Source organism: Mus caroli, unplaced genomic scaffold, assembly GCF_978045245.1.
Source record: "Mus caroli unplaced genomic scaffold, Mus_caroli_1 scaffold_13, whole genome shotgun sequence".
Lineage (NCBI taxonomy): Eukaryota > Metazoa > Chordata > Mammalia > Rodentia > Muridae > Mus > Mus caroli.
In genome coordinates this window covers 41,945,459-41,972,125 of record NW_028227268.1, presented here as the reverse complement: position 1 = coordinate 41,972,125, position 26,667 = coordinate 41,945,459, and the positions used below count along the sequence as shown (strand labels likewise).

The 26,667-nt window shown below is 41.4% G+C and overlaps 1 protein-coding gene across 3 annotated transcripts in view; it reads right to left on the bottom strand.

Annotated features, from left to right (window-relative positions):
- The window catches only part of Myo1d (myosin ID), a 303,674-nt gene that overhangs the window by 194,091 nt on the left and 82,916 nt on the right, over positions 1 to 26,667 (bottom strand). For all 3 annotated transcript variants that reach the window (XM_085829756.1, XM_021176177.2, XM_085829757.1), the window contains exons 2-8: positions 24,362 to 24,570; positions 10,578 to 10,671; positions 9,044 to 9,209; positions 7,597 to 7,650; positions 5,237 to 5,332; positions 1,737 to 1,853; positions 1,011 to 1,214 (exon numbers count right to left, since the gene is read on the bottom strand). In XM_085829756.1, coding sequence (XP_085685882.1) covers positions 1,011 to 1,214; positions 1,737 to 1,853; positions 5,237 to 5,332; positions 7,597 to 7,650; positions 9,044 to 9,209; positions 10,578 to 10,671; positions 24,362 to 24,570 — 940 coding nt within the window. The remainder of the gene's footprint in view (positions 1 to 1,010; positions 1,215 to 1,736; positions 1,854 to 5,236; positions 5,333 to 7,596; positions 7,651 to 9,043; positions 9,210 to 10,577; positions 10,672 to 24,361; positions 24,571 to 26,667) is intronic.

Sequence of the window (26,667 nt, the reverse complement as noted above, 5' to 3'; positions counted from 1 at the left end):
ATCCGCCTTCTCCTGACTGTTCTGCACATGTGTTAGTTATTGCCTAAGTAGAATGATTAGAATGCACATCACCTATTACCAGGCAGCTACATGGTGTATGCCAAACTGAAAGAATTTTTAAACACAGTTATTGACTACCATTTGTATTTGAAGACTGTTCTCTAAGCATGTGTCTACGCCTTACTACATCATTGATACATCTATACTTCTCACATCTGAAACTGTTCCTTCTTTGAGCTATGAGTAAATGAACTTAGATGATTAGAAAGTTATTAATTTATTCACTAAACATTTGCTAGGCACTCAGATATATAGTTTGTTGGAAATACAGCACTAAGTACACAGAAAGTCATAATCTCCAAGGAGTGTAGTGAATAGGGTGAAGGAATATATACACAGTGTCTGAGGTGACTTCTAAAAATTATTCTGTGTGTCTGTATGTGAGTGAGTGTAGGTGCCCTTAGAGGTGTTGGTTTTCCTGGTACTGGAATTACAGCGAGTTTAAGCTGCTCAGATGGGTGGTGGGAAATGAACTTGGGTCCTATGCAAGAACAGTAAGTGAGCTTAATTGTTGAGCCATCTCCCCAGTCCCTCCTGAAGTGACTCTAATTTATTCTGTGTTCAGGCAATCCAGGGAAGGCTTCCCTGAAGAAGAGACACCTGGGCTGAGTCAGAGGCATGACTAAACAGGGCACTATGGGAGAGGAGCAGCCCAAGCAGAGACGTGGCATGTGCATAGGTCCTGTGGCTGGAAGCAGATAGGAGAACTTAGGAGGCAGGGGAGGTATGCTAGTGCCATGCTCTGCTGAGGTAGTAGTTTCAACTCACTCATTCCCTCAGTTGGTCTAGTTTGCTTTTTTAGCAGTGATAAACCAGGACATTCACTGAGACAATGATGGCCAGAGAGTCTCATGGTTTCCTAAAGCCCTTAGCCCACTGTCGGGCATGTCTGAACACATCCTTAGAGAATTTCAGTTATGCTGCTACCCATGGTTCAAGTCTAGTCTCACCTTGGCAAAGGCGTCTCTGCCGTAGCTGGCCTCCTGTTCCGTGTGCTGTTTGTCGATGATGTCACGGCCCGTGGCCACCGTCCGGTAAAGCAGGGCTTTCTCCACCATGTCTGCCTTAGTAGACAGCAATTCTGCTATGACAGACACAACCTTGCCATTCTCAATAAGCGGTGTGTCACCATCTACTATAAATTTTAAATTTCCCTATGTCAAAAACAAAAACCAAAAGACAGCATTTCCAATGAGTTTCAGACACATTCCAGGTTCAGGTGAGTGTATTTGTACACATCTTCCTAAAGCTGCATGTCCACACGCTGCAAGCCTCGCCTCACACTTCCCTCCCTCTTCTCTACACCTGTCTATCCTTTCATCTTAGTGTACAGCTCTGACAGAAGGTCTATATTGTTATGGAGTCAAGGTCATGGCTAGCTTTGCCATCTGGTCTATGGCGCTGGTCTCAGATGAGCTGTCTGTGCCTTGGAGGCCACATGCAGTCATCTGTTTCAAATGCTGTCACCGTTAGGCTCAGTGCACTGGGCAATGTCTCCCACCCTACAGTGCCTTGGAAAACCCATTATAAGATAAAATAACAAAGAAAACCAGGATACACTTTTCAAAGCCACAGGTGAAATTTTCACAAAGGAAATGACTTTCAACAGAGAACAAAACCTTCAAGACTGCCCTGTTTCTACAAGGAGACAATACACTTCGAGAGTCCCTACTCACCAAGTGAAGAATAGCAGCCAAAATTTTATACACGGTTTGAATCTCCTCGGGTTTGAATCCAATTACTTTCATGGCATCAGCTACAACTTTGAACTCTGCAGCGTCATTGATGGAAGACTGGACATGAACAGAAAACTGTAAGTCACAAACATTTCGCTTGAGCATTAACTACAAAACCAAAGTGTTTAGCCAAAGTCTTGATGCCTTTGTAGTAAATCATTTTAAAGGAGACAAATATTAAAAAATTATTTTGTTTTGAAAATGTTTAGATATATGAGGCCTATTTGTGTGTGAGATTTGTGCCACTTAAAAATAAGCACTGTGTACTTTTCTTAACAGTTCTGTCCTGAGCTGCACCACTGAAGATCACAGCTCCATGCTCCATGGAGGCAATGGCATGGGATGTGAGGTCATACATGAAAATGCTGACTGTGAGAACTCTTAGGTCCAGGGCTGGCTACTGCATCGGCAGCTCTCTCTCCCAGGCCCTCTGTGCAGGCTGGCAACAGCTCTCACACTGTATCATCAGGCTTAGTTCCCAGCAGAGGAAAAGCAGCACCCAGAGCAAGGCCACCAGCAGCACCCAGAGTAGCACCCAGAGCAGCACCCAGAGCAGCACTCAGAGCAAAGCCTCCAGCAGCACCCAGAGCAGCACTCAGAGCAGCAACCAGAGCAAAGCCACCAGCAGCACCCAGAGCAGCACCCAGAGAAGCATCCAGAGCAGCACCCAGCACAGCACCCAGAGCAAAGCCACCAGCAGCACCCAGAGCAGCACCCAGAGCAGCACCCAGAGCAAAGCCACCAGCTGCAGTCACTTAGCCGGCTGTTAGGTAGTCCAGAGCTATACACTCCATCATTTCTCTCATGTGATAAGTGATAAGAAGTCATAGCTTCGAACTGGAGCACAGGAGCTAAATGATGCATGTGGAGCCCTAGGAGACACGGACACTGGGTTGGGATATCCCATTGTGCCATCAGATTTTACAGCAAAAAATGGCAACTCCTTATACTACACGTTTCTCCAAAGTAGTTCTGGACTAAGCTTTTTCTCAACAAACTGCTCATTATGCCTGGATGGGGCCCTGGCCTGATGCTCACGTACCAAGAAAGGATATACAAACCAAACCTCCTCTGCCTGAAGAGTACACATTTCTTTGTGTTGTAGACACAAGCAGGCATGCTCCTACATCTGCCAGTGTTTTCTCACTATGAGATGGATGCTTAACCTTATTGAGCCTTAATCTCTTCATAAATAACATGGAGAGATTAATACACTTCTTACAGGTTGTTGTCTGGTCCTTACCACACCAAAAAATACTCAAATATCAGATATTGCCATTATAACTGACCATCCCTTGCTGTCATACAGGGACAGCGAATTCATCACTGTTCTGGGAAACTTTACCTAGATTTTCTCTTACCTGTGACCCAAGATATTTTAATTTCACATGAGTCTTACATCCTAAGATTAACTAAAATACATGTCATACTTTATGGGTACTAAAATCATTTATATTTGTATGGGAGAATTGTTTGGGATAATTATATTGTATATAATAAATGTAGGTTTAAGCAGGGTTTGTTATGTGATTTTTATGAATGAATATACATACAAATCATTACTAACTATAAGCTGCATAATAGGACTTAAGCATATGTCTTAGGCTATTTTCTTTTCTTTTTCTTTTTTAAAATTAAGTGTATGGGTTTTTTACCTGTGTTATATGATGTGTACCACACATGTGCCTGATACCATGGAGACCAGAAGAGAATAGCAGACCCTCTGGTGCTGAACTTACAGGTGGTTGTGAGCCACCATGTAGGTGCTGGAAATCAAATGAGGGTTCTCTGCAAGAGCAGGCCATGCTCCTTACTGCTGAGCCATCTCTCCAGCCCTAGCTTAGATTTTGACTATGAGCAAACAATTTGTCAAAAAGAAAGGGAAAAGTCCAAATAGAAAACAAATAAAGACAGTACAAAAGATGAATTTTATTTATAAAGAAGTTCAAATGTTAACTTAATACTTAGTATTAGGCTACATGACCTGGCACAAAATATTTTGGTAATAAGATGGTCTTATTGCAGAAGAATAGCCCAGTCGCTAGCTGTAAGTGTTCATTTCAGAATACTCTATACATATTTAAGTATTTCTAGCAATGCAGAGAAAGTTGGAACATTGCCTTTTTCTGTTTAATTTTCAATTCATTTTCAGCCAAACATTTCTGCTCTTAGAAAAGTGTAAGAGGGTGGCAAACCTAAATGCCAAGGAAGAGAAAATTAATTACTTCTTTGAACAGCAATAAAAATATTGCTAAGCCAGTAATGAGGGTATAACTAGCATAAGTGAAATAATAATTTAAATATAACACTTCTCACATCCTTTCCTGTCAGAGATCTTTTTATTCTTCATCCAACTAAAATCACCAGTGCCTTCTCTGGTGTGAGCCAGTCTGGCTGTGTGGTCTGGCTATGTGACCCAGGTGCAGTCATCATCTTTCTGTCTCCCCCTCTTTGGTACTGTGGTCACCCGCATGTGCTACCGTACCCTGCTGGCAATGTACTTCTTATTACAGAAAAGTTAAAAATACAGAAATGCAGGGCCCTAATATGCACATCTTACCCTCCTGGAAGTAACTGTGATCCAAGCCTCCCATAGCACTCTCTGCATTTCTATTCTCCCCTCCAGTGAACCACGACACATATTTACCTTTTATACACTCTCCTCAACCAACACATTGTTAAACTGGCTATGAGATGACTAGAGGAAAACTAATTCAAATAAAGAGCTAACCGGGCCTGCAGATGTGTATGCAAGAGATTGCACGCAAGGGAAGATAAAGCTTGAGTCCTTTTGAAAGATAACACAAAGGAGCAACCTAAGGACCACAAAACTGTTTCTAGGATAATCACAACCAATACTTTAAAATAGTGGAGGCTGGGCAGTGGTAGCACATGCCTTTAATCCCAGCACGTGGGAGGCACAGGCAGGTGGATCTCTGAGTTCAAGGCCAGCCTAGTCTATAGCATGAGCTTTAGGACAGCCAGGGCTACCTGTCTTGAAAGACAAAATAAAGAGAGAGAGAGAGAGAGAGAGAGAGAGAGAGAGAGAGAGAGAGAGAGAGAGAGAGAGAGAGAGAATGAATCAAAGTGCTTTAAAATTTCATTTTGTCATAACACCATGCCTTTGGCTAAATCACACAAACTCTTATGAGGAAGGCTTGCTAGTGCTCAGTGATTTTTATGGTTTCAGGTAAATGGAGTCAGATCAAATATTAAAAGATGTTAAGAGAAAACCCTGAACACACAGAGAGGAACCTTCCTGTGAGATGAGGACAGTATAGCCATGCAAGGTTAGTTAGCCAGGTTTTCAGTCCAGTGGTGGAATAAATTTTGAACTGAGATTTTTTAAAAGCAGAACAGAGGAAGCATTCATCTGCATGGGGGCAGCAGAGGGCCTGGGTGAACAGCCTGTGCTCCCTCTGCCTCCTCTTGGTTCTCACCTTCAGTTGTGCCCCCACACGGATGTAGTTGTAGGATGAGAGTGACTTCTGCAGGTGAAGAGAGTGCAGCATCTGCTCAGAACCTCCCTGGAGGAGCTGAAAAATATTTAATTGAAATGAAATTGCTGTGATAGATAATCTTGGTTGTCAGCTTGACTGCATTTGGAATCAACTAAAAGCTGCTAGGTGTTCCTGTGAGAGATGTTCTTGGTCAGGCTATTTGAACTGAGAAGACCCTCCCTAAATGTAGGCAGTCTAGATAAAAGGAGGTCTATGGGAAAAGCCTGGCTGTTTGTTTTTGTATCTTGTCAGTCAGCTCATCTACTCTGTTTTTGCTGGAGCCTTAACCACTGCTACTACATTCTCTTGCTGACAGAAGAACTCAGTTTCTTCACGGTCCCAAGGAAGATCAACAGCTCCAGATATTTCCAGGCCTTCAGCACCGGACTGGAACTACTGAGGCACCTGCTTCATGGGTTGAGCTGTTATTGGGTTTTCAGCTTCTCCAGTTCTCTGAGGACTGTATTGTCTAAGGCAATCTAATAAATACTGTTTTAGTAAATACTCAGTTGGCTCTGTCCCTCTAGGGTTCCTACTGGCCAATGCAACTGTCAAGGTCGATGCTGACCCCCAAGTGTCAAACGGCCTGTTGTAGAAGTGACCTAGTTCTTCACTCTTTTTCTAGACTTCACACAGCTACGTCCTCCTGGTCATGCTTTGGGGACATTTCTGGATTTTATTTTGTCTTGTTGGCTTTACTTATAGGTAAATAGCTTCTATCTAGTGAGACAGGCAGAATGTTACACAGCCATGAGGAATAGCACTTAAAATTCACATTCACAACAAGATCCGTCTAAAAGGTTCTTACCCCGAATACCATCATCTGACAGGCAGGATCCCTGCCCTGAAGTGCTTGCAGCTTAGCAGTGTCAGACTGCTGAGTCCAGAAAAGTCAACATTGTGGGGAAGAGGCATCAGCTGACAGTCTCATGGAGTCCTGTGTGCTCCACAGCTTTGTTTCAACTGTCACATCCAGAAAGCAATGTGACTGCCAGCTGGGGTTCTCAGACTAAAGATATCTTAGTAACTTCACCCAACTGGGAAAGATACTCACAGAAAGCTGTAACTTCTTGAAATAAACAATTCTTATATTTTATAGAGAAACTGTTTATCTAAAATCTAGCAAATTGTTAACAGAAACACAATGTTGTTACCCTTTTGTTTGTAAAGCATGTCTTCAAGAGGCCTTGACATAAAGATTCTTCATTCAACAGGAAGCTCTGGTTTACTTCAAATGTACAGTTAAAAGACCTTAAAATGATTTTTTTAAACCAAACATACCAAAATTTGAATGACATTGATCGAGGTAATTACTTAATCAAACAGTGTATATGATTTTATTGTCACCATTAATCACCTTCAAAGACAGTTACACAGAAATCAATCTTTTTAACTCAAAGTTTTAAATATGTGTCTGCATGTGTGTTCCTATGGATGTGTGCGGAGAGGCCAGCTTTTGGGTTGTGTCATTCCCTAAGTTCCAATCACTCTGAGTGGAACCAGCAATCCCCAGGACTGTCACTGCCTACCTAGCACTGGGACTGTACATGGACACCTCCAAGCCTACAACTTTTAAAACACAGGTTCTGGGGACTGAACTCAGGTCAGCAAGCAATTTACCAATGGAAATATCTCCAACCCTATGGAGGTTTTAATTCTTTAAACCCCCAAATGTTACTTAATTAGGTCAGCAGCATTTTTAAAAGATCTTGGTTTATATCACTTTGAGATTTGAAAATCATATTAATATCACACTTGCTCTGTGAGTTGCAGATGTGCCAAAGGAGGGTTATTTAAGGGTTTGTTTCAAACTCTAAAAACATTCCCTAAAGGCCTATTTATTTTTTCTGAGTGTTGACAGCATAGAGGATAATTCTCCCTTGGATTTATAAATCCTTACTTGTTTTTAAAGTAATCATATTGCCTTACACCTATCGAGAGCAATGCAAATCACATTTACATTTCCATCTCTGGAACTCTCAAGCAAGAGAAGCAACTCAATTCAAAAGAGACTGAAATCAACATTTGTAGCTGGCGTTGACAGCTGTCACAGTCATTACACTGTTACCTCCACTGTGAGTGATGCTCAGCCTGGGTGGCTGACTGGCTGGCTGGCTGGTTCCCTACCAGCTCTCTGTGCCCACACTCACAGCCTCTCAGGATGCGAAAGCCTGTGCACACATGGAATTTGTGGTGGAGACCAGGAAAGCCAAGGAGGTGTAGGACAGATGACAGGACACAAGAAAGATTCTCTGCATGACTAGCCAAACAATTCTCTGCATAAGGAATTGATTACTAACCTGATAGAAAGAATGGAAGCTTCGCTCTCCAGGCTGCTGCACAATCACACGAGACTGAGAAAAAAAAATTTTTTTTAAATGGTTAATCTGGAATTATAGGTATAAATGAAAAAGAAGCATCTTTCTTAGAGAATCTTGTATTCACTGTGCATTTAAAAAAAACTCTGTGGCTAGTGGATCAGGTCTAGCTCAGTGGTAGAGCCCTTGCCTAGTCAGCACAAGGCCCTGGGTTTGGTCCTCAGCTCAGGGGAAGAGGGTGGGGGTAAAAAATCAAACCAAACCAACCAACCAACCAAAACCAACCAACCAAACAAACAAAAAACCAAACTGTGGACAAAGCTTATCAGAGATGAGTGTCCTCTATGGTTTCCCTGACAATATTTTGATAATTCTTTATGTTGTTTAAAATGGTTCCTTAATATTCATGAAAAGTGAAGCCATGTTTTTGTTGTTGTTCTTGTTGTTTGCTTTTTAACCTTCAGTCTCAAGGCAGTATGTGCAAGTGGTAAGGATCTGAGTGGGGCGGGTGGGAAGGAATGCTGGGAGGAACATTCTCAACATTCCCTTGTCCAGAGTCTGCTGGCGTTTCAAAAAGCAATGCCTCATATCCTATAATAAACTCACTCAACATGATCAGGCCCTAGGGACTCTGCTTAGACACTCTAAAAAGACTGCTCAACATGTATTGACTATGTATACACAGTGGAATCATGAAACATTATGGAAGAAAGATGGGTAATACTTAGTGTTTCCTGTTCCTTTCCAACTGACTCTGAAAAAGCACCTATTTCCTTAGTAGTCTAGCCTTGATATGACACATAAACATAGAAATTGCAGGGCTATAAGATGCTCTGGTGCCGCTGGGATGGGAAACCCTTAACTGAGAAGCATCTGACTGAAGCACAATTCAAGGTAGAGGTGACTGCATGGTTTGGCTTAATGGGATTGAGGGAATGAATGTGTGTCTTGCTGCAGACAGCAAGCAGAAACTAGAAGGAAAAATTCAATTTAGTAAAAGTAAACTGGATGGAGGATGGTAACATAAAAAGAGTCTAGGTCTGAAGCTGGGCATCACTGTGCACTCCTGCAACCCGAGCTCTTAGAAGCTGGAACATGATGATGGTGAGGTACAGGCCAGCCTTGGCTACATAGGGGAAGGGAGGGAGGGAGAGAGAGGAGATTTGACTAGTTTGGATTAGATCTTACCCAAAAGCTGTCACACATTCTTCTGTCCCACTCACACCCCAAATCTGCCTGACAATGCCTGACTCAATGCACTAAGTGTTCATGTGAGGACACGGGAGGTGAGTACCTTACCATGGAAGGCAGACGTGGAGACAGGTAATAGGATTAAATAGTCCTTTAAAGCAATAAATGCAATTTCACAAATACTGTTTTTAGACCCTGAGCTCTCACAAGCATCACCCTAGAAGTCTAGCACACACACCTTTTCCAGCAGGTAGTTATTAATATGGCCCCCAATGGGGTCTCCCTTGAAGTCAAAGTTGATATCCATGTATTTCCCAAACCTGCTGGAATTGTCATTACGGTTGGTTTTGGCATTTCCAAAAGCTTCCAAAACGCAGTTTGACTTCAGCAACATATTCTTCACTCTTTAATGAAAATACATCAAAGTTATTATAAAAAATTCAGATAAGAAGACACTTAGAAAACTGGATGATCTTACTGTCATCCTAGCCCTTACGTCTGTGTTTCTAGTTCACTGACAAGATTCCTCTCACAGTCACACTGGAGGAAAGAACCTGGCCTCCGACATAACCTGAGTAGTGGACCATCGTCCCCCAATCCTGCAACGGACCCTTCAAACTTCTGCCCATAAATGACTGTGTGCTTTACAAAGGCATTTGTGTAGGAACTGCTTGCTTACCAAGGTCCCCATGAGACCACAGAGCCCAACATGCTCAGGAATGACAGTAAATTTGCATAAGCCTTATCTGCTATGTAAAAATGAAAGTAATTTAGTTCTCAGCTAGCTACTCTCCTGAGATTCAAAAGAAATTACAAAAATTTGATCAAATGTTAAAAAACCAGAAGTGGGAATAGGCCACATTTTATATTTTATTTTAGAAGGCCTCTTTTGACTGGGTAATCCAGTTACGATGAAAATGCAAAATCCACACAAGTATCATCAAGCCTAAAGTCTTTTCCTTTACATCAGCCAGCAGCCTGGATTCTGTCTGTCGAGCGGCCTGTGACAGACAGGTGAGCTGCGATTCCTCAGTAAACTAATGTCCATCATCAGAGTTGAAGGAAGGTGCCTGCTCCCTCTCAGGCACGGCTGCACTGGCTGCACTGCATAAGAAAGCCCATGCCAGTCATGCTGCTTCAGTAGAAACAAGCATCAGCATCAGCACCAGCAGGTTACAGCTGTGACAGTGATGGGGGCCATGGGTCCGACTCCCAGAGCCTGTTCCTCTCGGAGCATAACTTAAAAAAAAAAACACAGAGTTGCCGGGCGTGGTGGCGCACGCCTTTAATCCCAGCACTTGGGAGGCAGAGGCAGGTGGATTTCTGAGTTCGAGGCCAGCCTGGTCTACAAAGTGAGTTCCAGGACAGCCAGGGCTACACAGAGAAACCCTGTCTCAAAAAAACAAAACAAAACAAAACAAACAAAAACACAGAGCAAAACCTGCAGAGGCTTGCACAATAAAGCCAAGCTGTGCAAATTCTAAGAGCTCTGCTGAGTATGGAAACTAGCTAGAACCAGGACACCTTCAACTATTGCAAAGTGGTTTTAATAAAAAAAAAAAAAAAAACTTGATAAAACTGGAAATTGATAAAGTAATAGATGTAAAAGCAGAGATATAATATGCAATGTGAGAATCAAAGCAATTTACACATCAAAAAAAAAAAAATGCTTGCTGCCGGCCCGCTGAAGCCTGGCCGCTGAAGCCTGGCCCGCTGGTGTGCGTACGAGGTGAGGCCATGCCTGGCCAAGTGGTGCTCCTGAGGCGCCTTACCTTTCTATCTCTGCTCTCTGGCTGGGGTTGGTGATGGCGGCGATATACTGCATGATGTACTTACTGGCCTCTGTTTTGCCAGCTCCACTTTCCCCTAGAGGGAAGAATCGGGCAGGGGTAAGCTCACTGTCAACCAAGCAACTTAAACCTTTGATGGTTATTCATTTAAAACTCTGTGTTCCTTTCTCTGCCACCCTCCTCCTCTCTTCTGTCCCCCTCCCCACTTTCTTATTAAGTTATTTTGTCCTGGGCTGCTTCCAGATAGAAACATGTCTTTAAAAATGACAGAATCAATTTATACATTTCAAATCAATATTTAGTTAAGTAAAAATATATTGGGGGGGGGGCTGGAGAAGAGGGCACTGGATCCCATAATAGATGGTTGTGAGCCACCATGTGGTTGCTGGGAATTGAATGCAGGGCCTTTGGAAGAGCAGCCAGTGCTTTTAACCACGAAGGCATCTCTCCAGTCTAGGAAAGTTTTCTTAAAATTTATTGGTAATAGAGTAATTAGTTACAAAGATCAGAGTCAGGTGCTTGCAGGCCCAGCTACTCAGAAAGCTGAGAAAGGGATCATGCCTTCTGATACCAGTCAGATCCAGCCTCTTAGAAAAAGAAAAAAAAAGGAAAGAAAGAAAACCAAGAGTCAGAAAAGCACCGGGGCAGCTGGGGCACAGGGTCGACTGACACTCGCCAGCTACCCACAACACCCGCCACAGGATCTTAAGACTTCTGGTGAGTGGAGCACAGCTTCTGCTCCAATCCAATTGCGCGGGACCTGAGACTGCATTAGTTAGGGAAGCAGAAACCGGCCTGAGTAGGGCCACAGGCCTCATCCGGCCGGATCAGCGCCGGGGTAGCGGGAGAGCAGGGTTGCCTGACACCCGCCAGCTACCCACGACCCCCGCCGCAGGATTTTGGGACTGCTGGTGAGTGGAACACAGCTTCTGCTCCAATCTTTAAACAGTGACAACGATAACAACTAACCCCAGAGATTACCAGATGGCGAAAGGTAAACGTAATAATCTTACCAACAGAAACCAAGACCACTCACCATCATCAGAACCCAGCACCCCCACTTCGCCCAGTCCAGGGCACCCCAACACACCGGAAAAGCTAGACACGGATTTAAAAGCATATCTCCTGATGATGATAGAGGACTTCAAGAAGGACTTTAATAACACACTTAAAGAAATGCAGGAGAACACTGATAAACAGGCAGAAGACAATAAAGAGGAAGCACAAAAATCCCTTAAAGAATTGCAGGAGAACACTGCTAAAGAGTTACAAATCCTTAAAGAAAAACAGGATAACATAATCAAACAGGTAGAAGTCCTTACAGAAAAACAGGAAAACACATCCAAACAGATGATGGAAATGAACAAAACCATACTAGACCTAAAAAGGGAAGTAGACACAATAAAGAAAACCCAAAATGAGGCAACACTGGAGATAGAAACCCTAGGAAAGAAATCTGGAACCATAGATACGAGCATCAGCAACAGAATACAAGAGACGGAAGAGAGAATCTCAGGTGCAGAAGATTCCATAGAGAACATCGGCACAACAATCAAGGAAAATGTAAAATGCAAAAAGATCCTAACTCAAAACATCCAAGAAATACAGGACACAATGAGAAGACCAAACCTACGGATAATAGGAGTGGATGAGAATGAAGATTTTCAACTCAAAGGACCAGCAAACATCTTCAACAAAATTATAGAAGAAAACTTCCCAAATCTAAAGAAAGAGATGCCCATGAACATACAAGAAGCCTACAGAACTCCAAATAGACTGGACCAGAAAAGAAATACCTCCCGACACATTATAATCAGAACAACAAATGCTCTAAATAAAGATAGAATACTAAAAGCAGTAAGAGAAAAAGGCCAAGTAACATATAAAGGAAAGCCTATCAGAATTACACCAGATTTTTCACCAGAGACTATGAAAGCCAGAAGATCCTGGACGGATGTTATACAGACACTAAAAGAACACAAATTCCAGCCCAGGCTACTATACCCAGCCAAACTCTCAATTAACATAGATGGAGAAACCAAAGTATTCCACGACAAAACCAAATTCACACATTATCTCTCCACGAATCCAGCCCTTCAAAGGATAATAACAGAAAAAAAACCAATACAAGGACAGGAACCACGCCCTAGAAACAACAAGAAGGTAATCCCTCAACAAACCTAAAAGAAGACAGCCACAAGAACAAAATGCCAACTTTAACAACAATAATAACAGGAAACAACAATTACTTTTCCTTAATATCTCTTAATATCAATCTACTCAACTCCCCGATAAAAAGACATAGACTAACAAACTGGCTACACAAACAAGACCCAACATTTTGCTGCTTACAGGAAACTCATCTCAGAGAAAAGGATAGACACTACCTCAGAATGAAAGGCTGGAAAACAATTTTCCAAGCAAATGGTATGAAGAAACAAGCTGGAGTAGCCATTCTAATATCTGATAAGATTGACTTCCAACCCAAAGTCATTAAAAAAGACAGGGAGGGACACTTCATACTCATCAAAGGTAAAATCCTCCAAGAGGAACTATCAATCCTGAATATCTATGCTCCAAATACAAAGGCAGCCACATTCATTAAAGAAACTTTAGTAAAGCTCAAAGCACACATTGCACCTCATACAATAATAGTGGGAGACTTCAACACACCACTTTCACTAATGGACAGGTCATGGAAACAGAAACTAAACAGGGACACAGTGAAACTAACAGAAATTATGAATCAAATGGATCTGGCAGATATCTACAGAACATTCTATCCTAAAACAAAAGGATATACCTTCTTCTCAGCACCTCATGGTACCTTCTCCAAAATTGACCACATAATTGGTCACAAAGCAGGCCTCAACAGATACAAAAATATTGAAATTGTCCCATGCATCCTATCAGATCACCATGGTCTAAGGCTGATCTTCAATAACAAAATAAATAATAGAAAGCCAACCTTCACGTGGAAACTGAACAACACTCTTCTCAATGATACCTTGGTCAAGGAAGGAATAAAGAAAGAAATTAAGGACTTTTTAGAGTTCAATGAAAATGAAGCCACAACATACCCAAACTTATGGGACGCAATGAAAGCATTTCTAAGAGGAAAACTCATAGCTCTGAGTGCCTCCAAAAGGAAACTAGAGAGAGCACACATTAGCAGCTTGACAACACACCTAAAAGCACTAGAACAAAAGGAAGCAAATTCACCCAAGAGGAGTAGAAGGCAGGAAATAATCAAACTCAGGGGTGAAATCAACCAAGTGGAAACAAGAAAAACTATTCAAAGAATCAACCAATCAAGGAGCTGGTTCTTTGAGAAAATCAACAAGATAGATAAACCCTTAGCCAGACTCACTAGAGGGCACAGGGAAAGCATCCTAATTAACAAAATCAGAAATGAAAAAGGAGACATAACAACAGATCCTGAAGACATCCAAAACACCATCAGATCCTTCTACCAAAGGCTATACTCAACAAAACTGGAGAACCTGGATGAAATGGAGAAGTTCCTAGACAGATACCAGGTACCAAAGTTGAATCAAGATCAGGTTAATGATCTAAACAGCCCTATATCCCCCAAAGAAATAGAAGCAGTCATTAATAGTCTCCCAACTAAAAAAAGCCCAGGACCAGATGGGTTTAGTGCAGAGTTCTATCAGACCTTCAAAGAAGATCTAATCCCAGTTCTTCACAAACTATTCCACAAAATAGAAACAGAAGGTACTCTACCCAACTCATTCTATGAAGCCACAATTACTCTGATACCTAAACCACAAAAAGACCCAACAAAGATAGAAAACTTCAGACCAATATCCCTTATGAATACTGATGCAAAAATCCTCAATAAAGTTCTTGCTAACCAAATCCAAGAACACATCAAAACAATCATCCATCCTGACCAAGTAGGCTTCATCCCAGGGATGCAGGGATGGTTCAATATACGGAAATCCATCAACGTAATCCAGTATATAAACAAACTCAAAGACAAAAACCACATGGTCATCTCGTTAGATGCGGAAAAAGCATTTGACAAGATCCAACACCCATTCATGATAAAAGTCTTGGAAAGATCAGGAATTCAAGGCCCATACCTAAACATGATAAAAGCAATCTACAGCAAACCAGTAGCCAACATCAAAGTAAATGGTCAGAAGCTTGAAGCAATCCCTCTAAAATCAGGGACTAGACAAGGCTGTCCACTTTCTCCATACCTATTCAACATTGTACTTGAAGTCCTAGCCAGAGCAATTCGACAACAAAAGGAGATCAAAGGGATACAAATTGGAAAAGATGAAGTCAAAATATCACTTTTTGCAGATGATATGATAGTATATATAAGTGACCCTAAAAATTCCACCAGAGAACTCCTAAGCCTGATAAACAGCTTCGGTGAAGTAGCTGGATATAAAATTAACTCAAACAAATCAATGGCCTTTCTCTACACAAAGAATAAACAGGCTGAGTAAGAAATTAGGGAAACAACACCCTTCTCAATAGTCACAAATAATATAAAATATCTTGGCGTGACTCTAACTAAGGAAGTGAAAGATCTGTATAATAAAAACTTCAAGTCTCTGAAGAAAGAAATTATAGAAGATCTCAAAAGATGGAAAGATCTCCCATGCTCATGGATTGGCAGGATCAACATTGTAAAAATGGCTATCTTGCCAAAAGCAATCTACAGATTCAATGCAATCCCCATCAAAATTCCAAATCAATTCTTCAACGAATTAGAAAGTGCAATCTGCAAATTCATCTGGAATAACAAAAAACCTAGGATAGCAAAAACTCTTCTCAAGGATAAAAGAACCTCTGGTGGAATCACCATGCCGGACCTAAAGCTCTACTACAGAGCAATTGTGATAAAAACTGCATGGTACTGGTATAGTGACAGACAAATAGACCAATGGAATAGAATTGAAGACCCAGAAATGAACCCACACACCTATGGTCACTTGATCTTCGACAAGGGAGCTAAAAACATCCAGTGGAAGAAAGACAGCATTTTCAACAAATGGTGCTGGCACAACTGGTTGTTAACATGTAGAAGAATGCGAATCGATCCATTCCTATCTCCTTGTATTAAGGTCAAGTCTAAGTGGATCAAGGAACTTCACATAAAACCAGAGACACTGAAACTTATAGAGGAGAAAGTGGGGAAAAGCCTTGAAGATATGGGCACAGGGGAAAAATTCCTGAATAGAACAGTAATGGCTTGTGCTGTAAGATCGAGAATTGACAAGTGGGACCTCATGAAACTACAAAGCTTCTGCAAGGCTAAAGACACCATCAATAAGACAAAAAAACCACCAACAGATTGGGAAAGGATCTTCACCTATCCTAAATCAGATAAGGGACTAATATCCAATATATATAAAGAACTCAAGAAGGTGGACTCCAGAAAGTCAAATAACCCCATTAAAAAATGGGGCTCAGAACTGAACAAAGAATTCTCACCTGAGGAATACCGAATGGCAGAGAAACACCTGAAAAAATGTTCAACATCCTTAATCATCAGGGAAATGCAAATCAAAACAACCCTGAGATTCCACCTCACACCAATCAGAATGGCTAAGATCAAAAATTCAGGTGACAGCAGATGCTGGCGAGGATGTGGAGAAAGAGGAACACTCCTCCATTGTTGGTGGGATTGCAAGCTTGTACAACCACTCTGGAAATCAGTCTGGCGGTTCCTTAGAAAATTGGACATAGTACTACCGGATCCAGCAATACCTCTCCTGGGCATATATCCAGAAGATGTCCCAACCGGTAAAAAGGACACATGCTCCACTATGATCATAGCAGCCCTATTTATAATAGCCAGAAGCTGGAAAGAACCCAGATGTCCCTCAACAGAGGAATGGATACAGAAATTATGGTACATTTATACAATGGAGTACTACTCAGCTATTAAAAAGAATGAATTTATGAAATTCCTAGCCAAATGGATGGACCTGGAGGGCATCATCTTGAGTGAGGTAACACAATCACAGAGGAACTCACACAATATGTATTCACTGATAAGTGGATATTAGCCCAAAACTTAGGATACCCAAGATATAAGATACAATTTGCTAAACGAATGAAACTCAAGACGAATGAAGACCAAAGTGTGGACACTGTGCCCCTTCTTAGAATTGGGAACAAAACACCCATGGAAGGAGTTACAGAGACAAAGTTTGGAGCTGTGATGAAAGGATGGACCATCTAGAGACTGCCGTATCCAGGGATCCATCCCATAATCAGCTTCTAAACGCTGACACCATTGCATACACTAGCAAGATTTTGCTGAAAGGACCCAAATATAGCTGTCTCTTGTGAGACGATGCCGGGGCCTAGCAAACACAGGAGTGGATGTTCACAGTCAGCTATTGGATGTATCACAGGGCTCCCAATGGAGAAGCTAGAGAAAGTACCCAAGGAGCTAAAGGGATCTGCAACCCTATTGTTGGAACAACATGATGTACTAACCAGAACCCCGGAGCTCTTGTCTCTAGCTGCATATGTATCGAAAGATGGCCTAGTCGGCCATCAATGGAAAGAGAGGCCCATTGGACTTGCAAACTTTATATGCCCCAATATAGGGGAATGCCAGGGCCAAAAGAATGGGAATGGGTGGGTAGGGAAGTGGGGGGCGCTATGGGGGACTTTTGGGATAGCATTGGAAATGTAATTGAGGAAAATATGTAATAAAAATATTAAAAATCAAAAAAAAAAAAAAAAAAAAAAAGAAAACCAAGAGTCTTAAACCAAATTACAGCAGTTTTGGTAAAGAAGGAAAACACCAAGCTTGAGACACAAGGCACCACAGGGAAGGATTTACCCTGTGTACCACTGGTGGGAGGTACCCTTGGTGGGAGGTACCGGTGGTGGGAGGTACCGGTGGTGGGAGGTACCCGTGGTGGGAGGTACCTGTGGTGGGAGGTACCCATGGTGGGAGGTGCCCTTGGTGGGAGGTACCCGTGGTGGGAGGTACCCTTGGTGGGAGGTACCCATGGTAGGAGGTACCCTTGGTGGGAGGTACCCATGGTAGGAGGTACCCGTGGTGGGAGGTATCCGTGGTAGGAGGTACCCGTGGTGGGAGGTACCCGTGGCAGGAGCAGAGAGATCAGTGAGAAGTTCCTTCTGTGAGCTTAAACAACAAAACTTCACTCACTGAGCTTTCTCCCAGGGGAATATTCTTAAAAGTAGTTTAACCAAACAGTATAAATCTCCCAAGGCTTTAAGACTATTTTTTAATAAATTATGTTATGGCTAAAATTGGGTGAATAGATTAATAAAGAATTAGATAAAAACAATTACACAGTGGAATTGCTAAAGAGAATGTGCTAGTTTTATGGAAACCTTAATGAAAAATATATCCACTATACATTGCTGAATGGAAAAACTAACTTTGTAATAGCAGATATATGCTTATAATTATGTATTTTTGTTTATTTATGCATGTGTGACTATGTACTTGGGCACACACTAACAATTTGCTGCTTCTGGAATGTTGGGGGACATGACTCCCCCCCCCCCCATCAGAAGGGTCCCAGAGGATCCTCCCCTACAAAAAACCACAGCTCTTGCCACTGCTCATGGTTGTTCACCATGACTTGACACTACGACACACAACTGAAGATGCTGTACACTTTGTACTAGACACGTAGAAATCAAGCTGGAACAGGCCTGCAAGCTTTCTTTCTGCTTGCTTTGCTTTCATTGTATCCTGAAGGTGCTGTGTAGGCTGCTGATATTTAGTGTTCATCAATATTTACTTAGCTATGAACTCTGTGAGCTACAATAATGGTATGAATGTTAGGGGGGGTGACCAATTACTATCTGATTGGATTTAAGGCCTTAATATCTCTTAATATCAATGGACTCAATTCCCCAATAAAAAGACATAGACTAACAGACTGGCTACACAAACAGGACCCAACATTTTGCTGCTTACAGGAAACCCATCTCAGGGAAAAAGACAGACACTACCTCAGAATGAAAGGCTGTAAAACAATTTTCCAAGAAAATGATCTGAAGAAACAAGCTGGAGTAGCCATTCTATTATCAAATAAAATCAACTTCCAACCCAAAGTTATCAAAAAAGACAAGCAGGGGCACTTCATATTCATCAAAGGTAACATCTTCCAAGAGAAACTCTCAATTCTGAATATCTATGCTCCAAATGCAAGGGCAGCCACATTCATTAAAGAAACTTTAGTAAAGCTCAAAGCACACATTGCACCTCACACAATAATAGTGGGAGACTTCAACACACCACTTTCATCAATGGACAGATCGTGGAAACAGAAACTAAACAGGGACACAGTAAAACTAACAGAAGTTATGAAACAAATGGATTTAACAGATATCTACAGAACATTTTTATTCTAAAACAAAAGGATATACCTTCTTCTCAGCACCTCATGGTACCTTCTCCAAAACTGACCATATAATTGGTCACAAAACAGGCTTCAACAGATACAAAAATACTGAAATTGTCCCATCCATCCTAGCAGATCACTATGGGCTAAGGCTGATCTTCAATAACAACATGAGTAATAGAAAGCCAACATTCACGTGGAAACTGAACAACACTCTTCTCAATGGTACCTTGGTCAAGGAAGGAATAAAGAAAGAAATTAAAGACTTTTTAGAGTTTAATGAAAATGAAGCCACAACATACCCAACCTTATGGGACACAATGAAGGCATTTCTAAGAGAAAAACTCATAGCTCTGAGTGCCTCCAAAAAGAAACTAGAGAGAGCACACACTAGCAGCTTGACAACACACCTAAAAGCTCTAGAACAAAGGAAGCAAATTCACCCAAGAGGAGTAGAAGGCAGGAAATAATCAAACTCAGGGGCGAAATCAACCAAGTGGAAACAAGAAGAACTATTCAAAGAATCAACCAAACGAGGAGCTGGTTCTTTGAGAAAATCAACAAGATAGATAAACCCTTAGCCAGACTCACTAGAGGGCACAGGGACAGCATCCTAATTAACAAAATCAGAAATGAAAAGGGAGACATAAAAACAGATCCTGAAGAAATCCAAAACACCATTAGATCCTTCTACAAAAGGCTATCCTCAACAAAACTGGAAAACCTGGATGAAATGGACAAATTTCTAGACAGATACCAGGTACCAAAGTTAAATCAGGATCAGGTTAATGATCTAAACAGTCCTATATCCCCTAAAGAAATAGAAGCAGTCATTAATAGTCTCCCAACCAAAAAACAAAAACAAAAACAAAAACAAAAAACAAAACCCAGGACCAGATGGGTTTAGTGCAGAGTTCTATCAGACCTTCAAAGAAGATCTAATTCCAGTTCTGCACAAACTATTCCACAAAATAGAAGCAGAAGAAGGTACTCTACCCAATTCATTCTACGAAGTCACAATTACTCTGATACCTAAACCACAGAAAGATCCAACAAAGATAGAGAACTTCAGACCAATTTCCCTTATGAATATCGATGCAAAAATACTCAGTAAAATTCTTGCTAAACGAATCCAAGAACACATCAAAACAATCATCCATCCTGACCAAGTAGGTTTCATTCCAGGGATGCAGGGATGGTTTAATATATGGAAATCCATCAACGTAATCCATTATATAAACAAACTCAAAGACAAAAACCACTTGATCATCTCCTTAGATGCTGAGAAAGCATTTGACAAAATCCAACACCCATTCATGATAAAAGTCTTGGAAAGATCAGGAATTCGAGGCCCATACCTAAACATGATAAAAGCAATTTACAGCAAACTAATAGGCAACATCAAAGTAAATGGTGAGAAGCTGGAAGCAATCCCACTAAAATCAGGGAGTAGACAAGGCTGCCCACTTTCTCCCTACCTATTCAACATAGTACTTGAAGTCCTAGCCAGAGCAATCGACAATAAAAGGAGATCAAGGGGATACAAATTGGAAAGGAAGAAGTCAAAATATCACCTTTTGCAGATGATATGATAGTATATATAAGTAACCCTAAAAGTTCCACCAGTGTACTGGCTACTTTTTGTCAACTTGACACAGCTGGAGTTATCACAGAGAAAGGAGCTTCAGTTGAGGAAATGGCTTCATGAGATCCAACTGTAAGGCATTTTCTCAATTAGTGATCAAGAGGGAAAGACCCCTTGTGGATGGGACCATCTCTGGGCTGGTAGTCTTGGGTTCTATAAGAGAGCAGGCTGAGAAACCCAGGGGAGGCAAGCCAGTAATGAACATCCCTCCATGACCTCTGCATCAGCTCTTGCTTTCTGACCTGCTTGAGTTCCAGTCCTGACTTCCTTGGTGATGAACAGCAGTATGGAAGTGTAAGCCGAATAAACCCTTTACTCCCCAATTTGCTTCTTGGTCATGATGTTTGTGCAGGAATAGAAACCCTGACTAAGATGACCAGAGAAATCCTAAACCTGATAAACAGCTTCAGTGAAGCAGCTGGATATAAAGTTAACTCAAACAAGTCAATGGCCTTTCTCTACACAAAGGATAAACAGGCTGAGAAAAAAATTAGGGAAACAACACCTTTCACAATAGTCACAAATATTATAAAATACCTTGGCATGACTCTAACTAAGGAAGTGAAAGATCTGTATGATAAGAACTTCAGTCTCTGAAGAAAGAAATTAAAAGAAGATCTCAGAAGATGGAAAGATCTCCCATGCTCATGGATTGGCAGGATCAATATAGTAAAAATGGCTATCTTGCCAAAAGCAATCTACAGATACAATGCAATACCCATCAAAATTCCAAATCAATTCTTCAATGAATTAGAAAGGGTAATCTGCAAATTCATCTGGAATAACAAAAAACCTAGGATAGCAAAAACTCTTCTCAAGGATAAAAGAACCTCTGGTGGAATCACCATGCTTGACCTAAAGCTCTACTACAGAGCAATTGTGATAAAAACTGCATGGTACTGGTATAACGACAGACAAGTAGACCAATGGAATAGAATTGAAGACCCAAAAATGAACCCACACCTATGGTCACTTGATCATTGACAAGGGAGCTAAAACCATCCAGTGGAAAAAAGACAGCATTTTCAACAAATGGTGCTGGCACAACTGGCGGTTATCATGTAGAAGAATGCGAATTGATCCATTCCTATCTCCTTGTACTAAGGTCAAATCTAAGTGGATCAAGGAACTCCACATAAAACCAGAGACAGTGAAACTTATAGAGGAGGAAATGGGGAAAAGCCTCAAAGATATGGGCACAGGGGAAAAAATCCTGAATAGAACAGCAATGGCTTGTGCTGTAAGATTGAGAATTGACAAATGGGACCTCATAAAATTGCAAAGCTTCTGTAAGGCAAAAGACACCGTCAATAAGACAAAAAGGTCACCAACAGATTGGGAAAAGATCTTTACCTATCCTAAATCAGATAGGGGACTAATATCCAGTATATATAAAGAACTCAAGAAGGTGGACTCCAGAAAATCAAATAACCCCATTTAAAAATGGGGCTCAGAGCTAAACAAAGAATTCTCACCTGAGGAATACCAAATGGCTGAGAAGCACCTGAAAAAAATGTTCAGCATCCTTAATCATCAGGGAAATGCAAATCAAAACAACCCTGAGATTCCACCTCACACCAGTCAGAATGGCAAAGATCAAAAATTCAGGTGACAGCAGATGCTGGTGAGGATGTGGAGAAAGAGGAACACTCCTACATTGTTGGTGGGATTGCAAGCTTGTACAACCACTCTGGAAATCAGTCTGGCGGTTCCTCAGAAAATTGGACATAGTACTACCGGAGGATCCCACAATACCTCTCCTGGGGATATATCCAGAAGATGTTCCAACTGGTAAGAAGGACACATGCTCCACTATGTTCATACCAGCCTTATTTATAATAGCCAGAAGCTGGAAAGAACCCAGATGCCCCTCAACAGAGGAATGGATACAGAAAATGTGGTACATTTACACAATGGAGTACTACTCAGCTATTAAAAAGAATGAATTTATGAAATTCCTAGGCAAATGGATGAGCCTGGAGGGCATCATCCTGAGTGAGGTAACACAATCACAAAAGAACTCAAATGATATGTACTCACTGATAAGTGGATATTAGCCCAGAAACTTAGTATACTCAAGATACAAGATACAATTTGCAAAACACATGAAACTCAAGAAGAACGAAGATCATAGTGTGGACACTTTGCCCCTTCTTAGAATTGGGAACAAAACACCCATGGAAGGAGTTACAGAGACAAAGTTTGGAGCTGAGATGAAAGGATGGACCATCTAGAGACTGCCATACCCGGGGATCCATCCCATAATCAGCCTCCAAATGCTGACACCATGCATACTCTAGAAGATTTTGCTGAAAGGACCCTGATATAGCTGTCCCTTGTGAGACTATGCCGGGGCCTAGCAAACAGAAGTGGATGCTCACAGTCAGCTATTGGATGGATCACAGGGCCCCCAATGGAGGAGCTAGAGAAAGTACCCAAGGAGCTAAAGGGGTCTGCAACCCTATAGGTGGAACAACAATATGAACTAATCAGTACCCCCCAGAGCTCATGCCTCTAGTTGCATATGTATCAGAAGATGGCCTAGTCGGCCATCAGTGGAAAGAGAGGCCCATTGGTCGTGCAAACTTTATATGCCTCAGTACAGGGGAACGCCAGGGCCAAGAAGTAGGAGTGGGTGGGTGGGGGAGTGGGGGGGAGGTTATGGGGGACTTTTGGGATAGCATTGGAAATGTAAATGAAGGAAATACCTAATAAAAAATTAGCAAAAAGTACCCTGTCTACATTAAATTCTCAAAGAATAAAAATATATGAAAATAACAAGTAAAGAACTTCTTTATTTTTGTTCATAAATTTGTTTAACTGGTCAACTTTTTAAATGTTTTCAACATTTAAAAAACAAAACAAAACAGCATATTCCTAGGCTATCACTTTCTAATTCCAAAGCTAAGCTATTTAATCTTTTGACCCTTAACTTTCTTATCTGTAAAGTAGAAAAATAACTATGCTACATACCACTTAAAGTTGTTTTGATAACCAAAATAAAATAATGATCATAAAAATATTTTGAAAAGCACAAAGCCACTAAAATAAATGGGAAGTATTATTAGCATGGACAGAGATTCCCACAGTTTGAGAGGCCATCCTGGGCCCCGGGAAAAGCTACTTTCCTTGCCCTCCTTTGGCTAGGCAGGATGCTGCAAAAGGCTCAGCACCATGTGGGTGGCTAGCCTCCTATTCTGCGCATTCGAAATGCAGCTCACCTTCTGCTCCGTGAGTTTCAGAGCTTAGGTCTCAAGCTCAGGAAGCCCATTTCTACCTGTGTCTGTCTGCACCACAGCACCAATAGACAGAAACCTGTCTGACTTTGAGGCACAGGAGTGCATTATTTACTTTGTTTCATTCTGTTAACATCTGAGCTACTCTGGTTATGTTTTATTTGACACTCTTTAGGTGCTTCTACAAGTAGCAAAAGGCACGCAAGTACAATGTGGACTCTTTTTATCTGATTAGGCCTTATTATGCTGCTTGGGCTGGTCTTGAACTCTTGAGAGTTCAAGCAATCCTCCTGCCTCAGCCTTCAGAACAAAGACTAATGGATGATCAAACATGGTAGAAATAATTTGGTATTTAGTGTTCATTACTTTTTTGGGCCCTATAAAATTTTTTTAGGTTTCTAAGCTTAAAAAAATATAAGGAACTCATCGATTGTGTAAATTCTTGAGTACAAAATTTTTTTTTAAATACCTTGCAACTTTGGAATCACAGCCCCCTCCAAATACCTGATATCATAATACAGGTGTCTTTTGATCGCCTCTTCATGGCCTTGTAAGCAGCGTCAGCAATAGCAAAGAGATGAGGAGGTCTCTCATAAAGCTCACGACCTTTATACTGCTCGACAGTGTCCCTCCCATAGATGTTCAGCGCCTTGTATGGGTTCACAGAAACAACCACTTCTCCGATGAATGTGTAGATGCGTCCTTTCTCAAATCTGCACAGAAGCAAGAACAAAAGGTTGGTGTGGTTACACAGATGTGTGGATTATTTCCTCTTAGTTTATTACCAAATGTGCCCAAATGTTCCAGTAACTGTTTCTGAACTGACAATTTATCAGCCCTCAATTTACTTTTAAAGACCATGTTACAGTTTAGGGTGGTGACTTGTATCTATAATCCCATCTCTCTCTCCCTCCCTCCCTCCCCCCCCTCCCCCCCCCCCCTCTTTGGGTTTTCGAGACAGGGTTTCTCTGTGTAGCCCTGACTGTCCTGGAACTCACTCTGTAGACCAGGCTGGCCTCGAACTCAGAAATCTGCCTGCCTCTGCCTCCCAAATGCTGGGATTAAAGGCGTGCGCCACCACACCTGCCTATAATCCCATCCCTTAAGAGGATGAGACAGGAGGCCTGCTTTGAGTCAAAGCCAATGAGTTTCAGTTTAGCTTGAACTACATACAGAGTGAGACTCTTTCTTAAACATAAACACAACACAACACAAACAAAAACGCAGACTATGTTTGGGTCAGTCATAGTAGCTTATGTTTATATTCAACTCTTGTAAGGATGAGGCAGGAGGATTACTGTGAGTTGGAGGCCAGCCTGGGGTACATGATGAAGCAGGTCCGGTAGGGCTGAAAAGCCAGGCAAAAGAAGGAACTTAACACTTTGAAGGCTGTGAATTTCCCCTTCCCAAATACAGAAGGTCAATTAAGAGAGAAACACTCACAGCTCTAGGAGGAAAAGAAATGGAAGTTAAATCAGGTGTTGAAATTTACTCTACTGGATTTTCAATTAAACAAGGCCTGTTCACATTTATTTCTTCTCCCTCTAGAAGCCTCACCAAATTGTCAGCAAGGAAATAGTCACAGTACACTCCACAGCAGAAGACTACACAGGAGACACTTCTGATATAAATCACACTGGTTTTTGTAGTGACTGCTTAGAATCCCATGGTGTAGATACAGCTTGATTTTTTCAGTGATCTTCCTTCCCTCCTTGGACTAGAGCAACGCTGCAGAAAACACCCTGGACACATAGCTTACAAACCAGCGGGAAGGACTCACAGGAATGGGACAACTGATTGAAAGTGTCTATATTTTTAAGGTATATAATATGATCCCATTTTTGTATGGGATCATATTTACATGTGTGTCTATCTCTGTATACATTTGATAAGAGTAGGTGTACACATGGCAAGATACCATAGAAAACATGATGTATTTATCCTTATATAATACAGTGGGGTAGTATGAATGGGGAATGAGGAGGCTGGTGAGAAGATGCCATAGGAACAAAGTAAAAACAGCACACATACAGTAGCCCACATCTATAAGCATGTACAAACCAGAGCCTAACTGTTTCTCTCAAGTGATTGTTACCAATACACTCCACCTGCCCAGAGGCACCGGCAAATACAGTCAGTTTTCAGCATCCATTGAAGCCTGGGTCTATGAGCCCTCACAAATAACAAAATCCTTGGATGTTTAAGTACCTTACATAAAATGTCCTAGATCTGTGGAACACTTTTGTACATACTTCTCCATATTTCATATAATCTGTAGGCTATAACAATTCTTCATGTAATTTATGTGCTATCTAAATAGCTGTTATATTTTTAATCTGCAGTTGCATGGATGTGAGGATACAACATCTGTGGGAATGGAGGGAAGATTGCATCTCACTTCCAGGAGCTGAGTGAAGAGTGCTCACACAGGCAAAATGCTGGTCCTCGGGTAGTCTGTCTATTTATAACCAAAGGGCAAGGAGAAATAACTAAGCATTTGGGACTGATAGGCAAAAATTTTAAACATCTCTTAAGATGGAAAGTTGTCAGCTATAATTAAGACTGGAAACAAACAAATATAGTCATTGTGAACAATAAATTAGAACAAAGATTTTTATCAAGAAGTTAGAATGTATTTAAATAAGAGTTATCAACCAGTGAGGTTTCCTGTCTGCTTTTTTATTGTGGTTTTCCCACTGACAGTCAAAACACTCGCTTTGGGGTCCTTCTCCTCTGGGCCTGAGTGCTCACATTACTAACAGCAGCAAGACCTTGGAAAAGTGACTTGACCTCCTTGTGTTTCAGCCTCT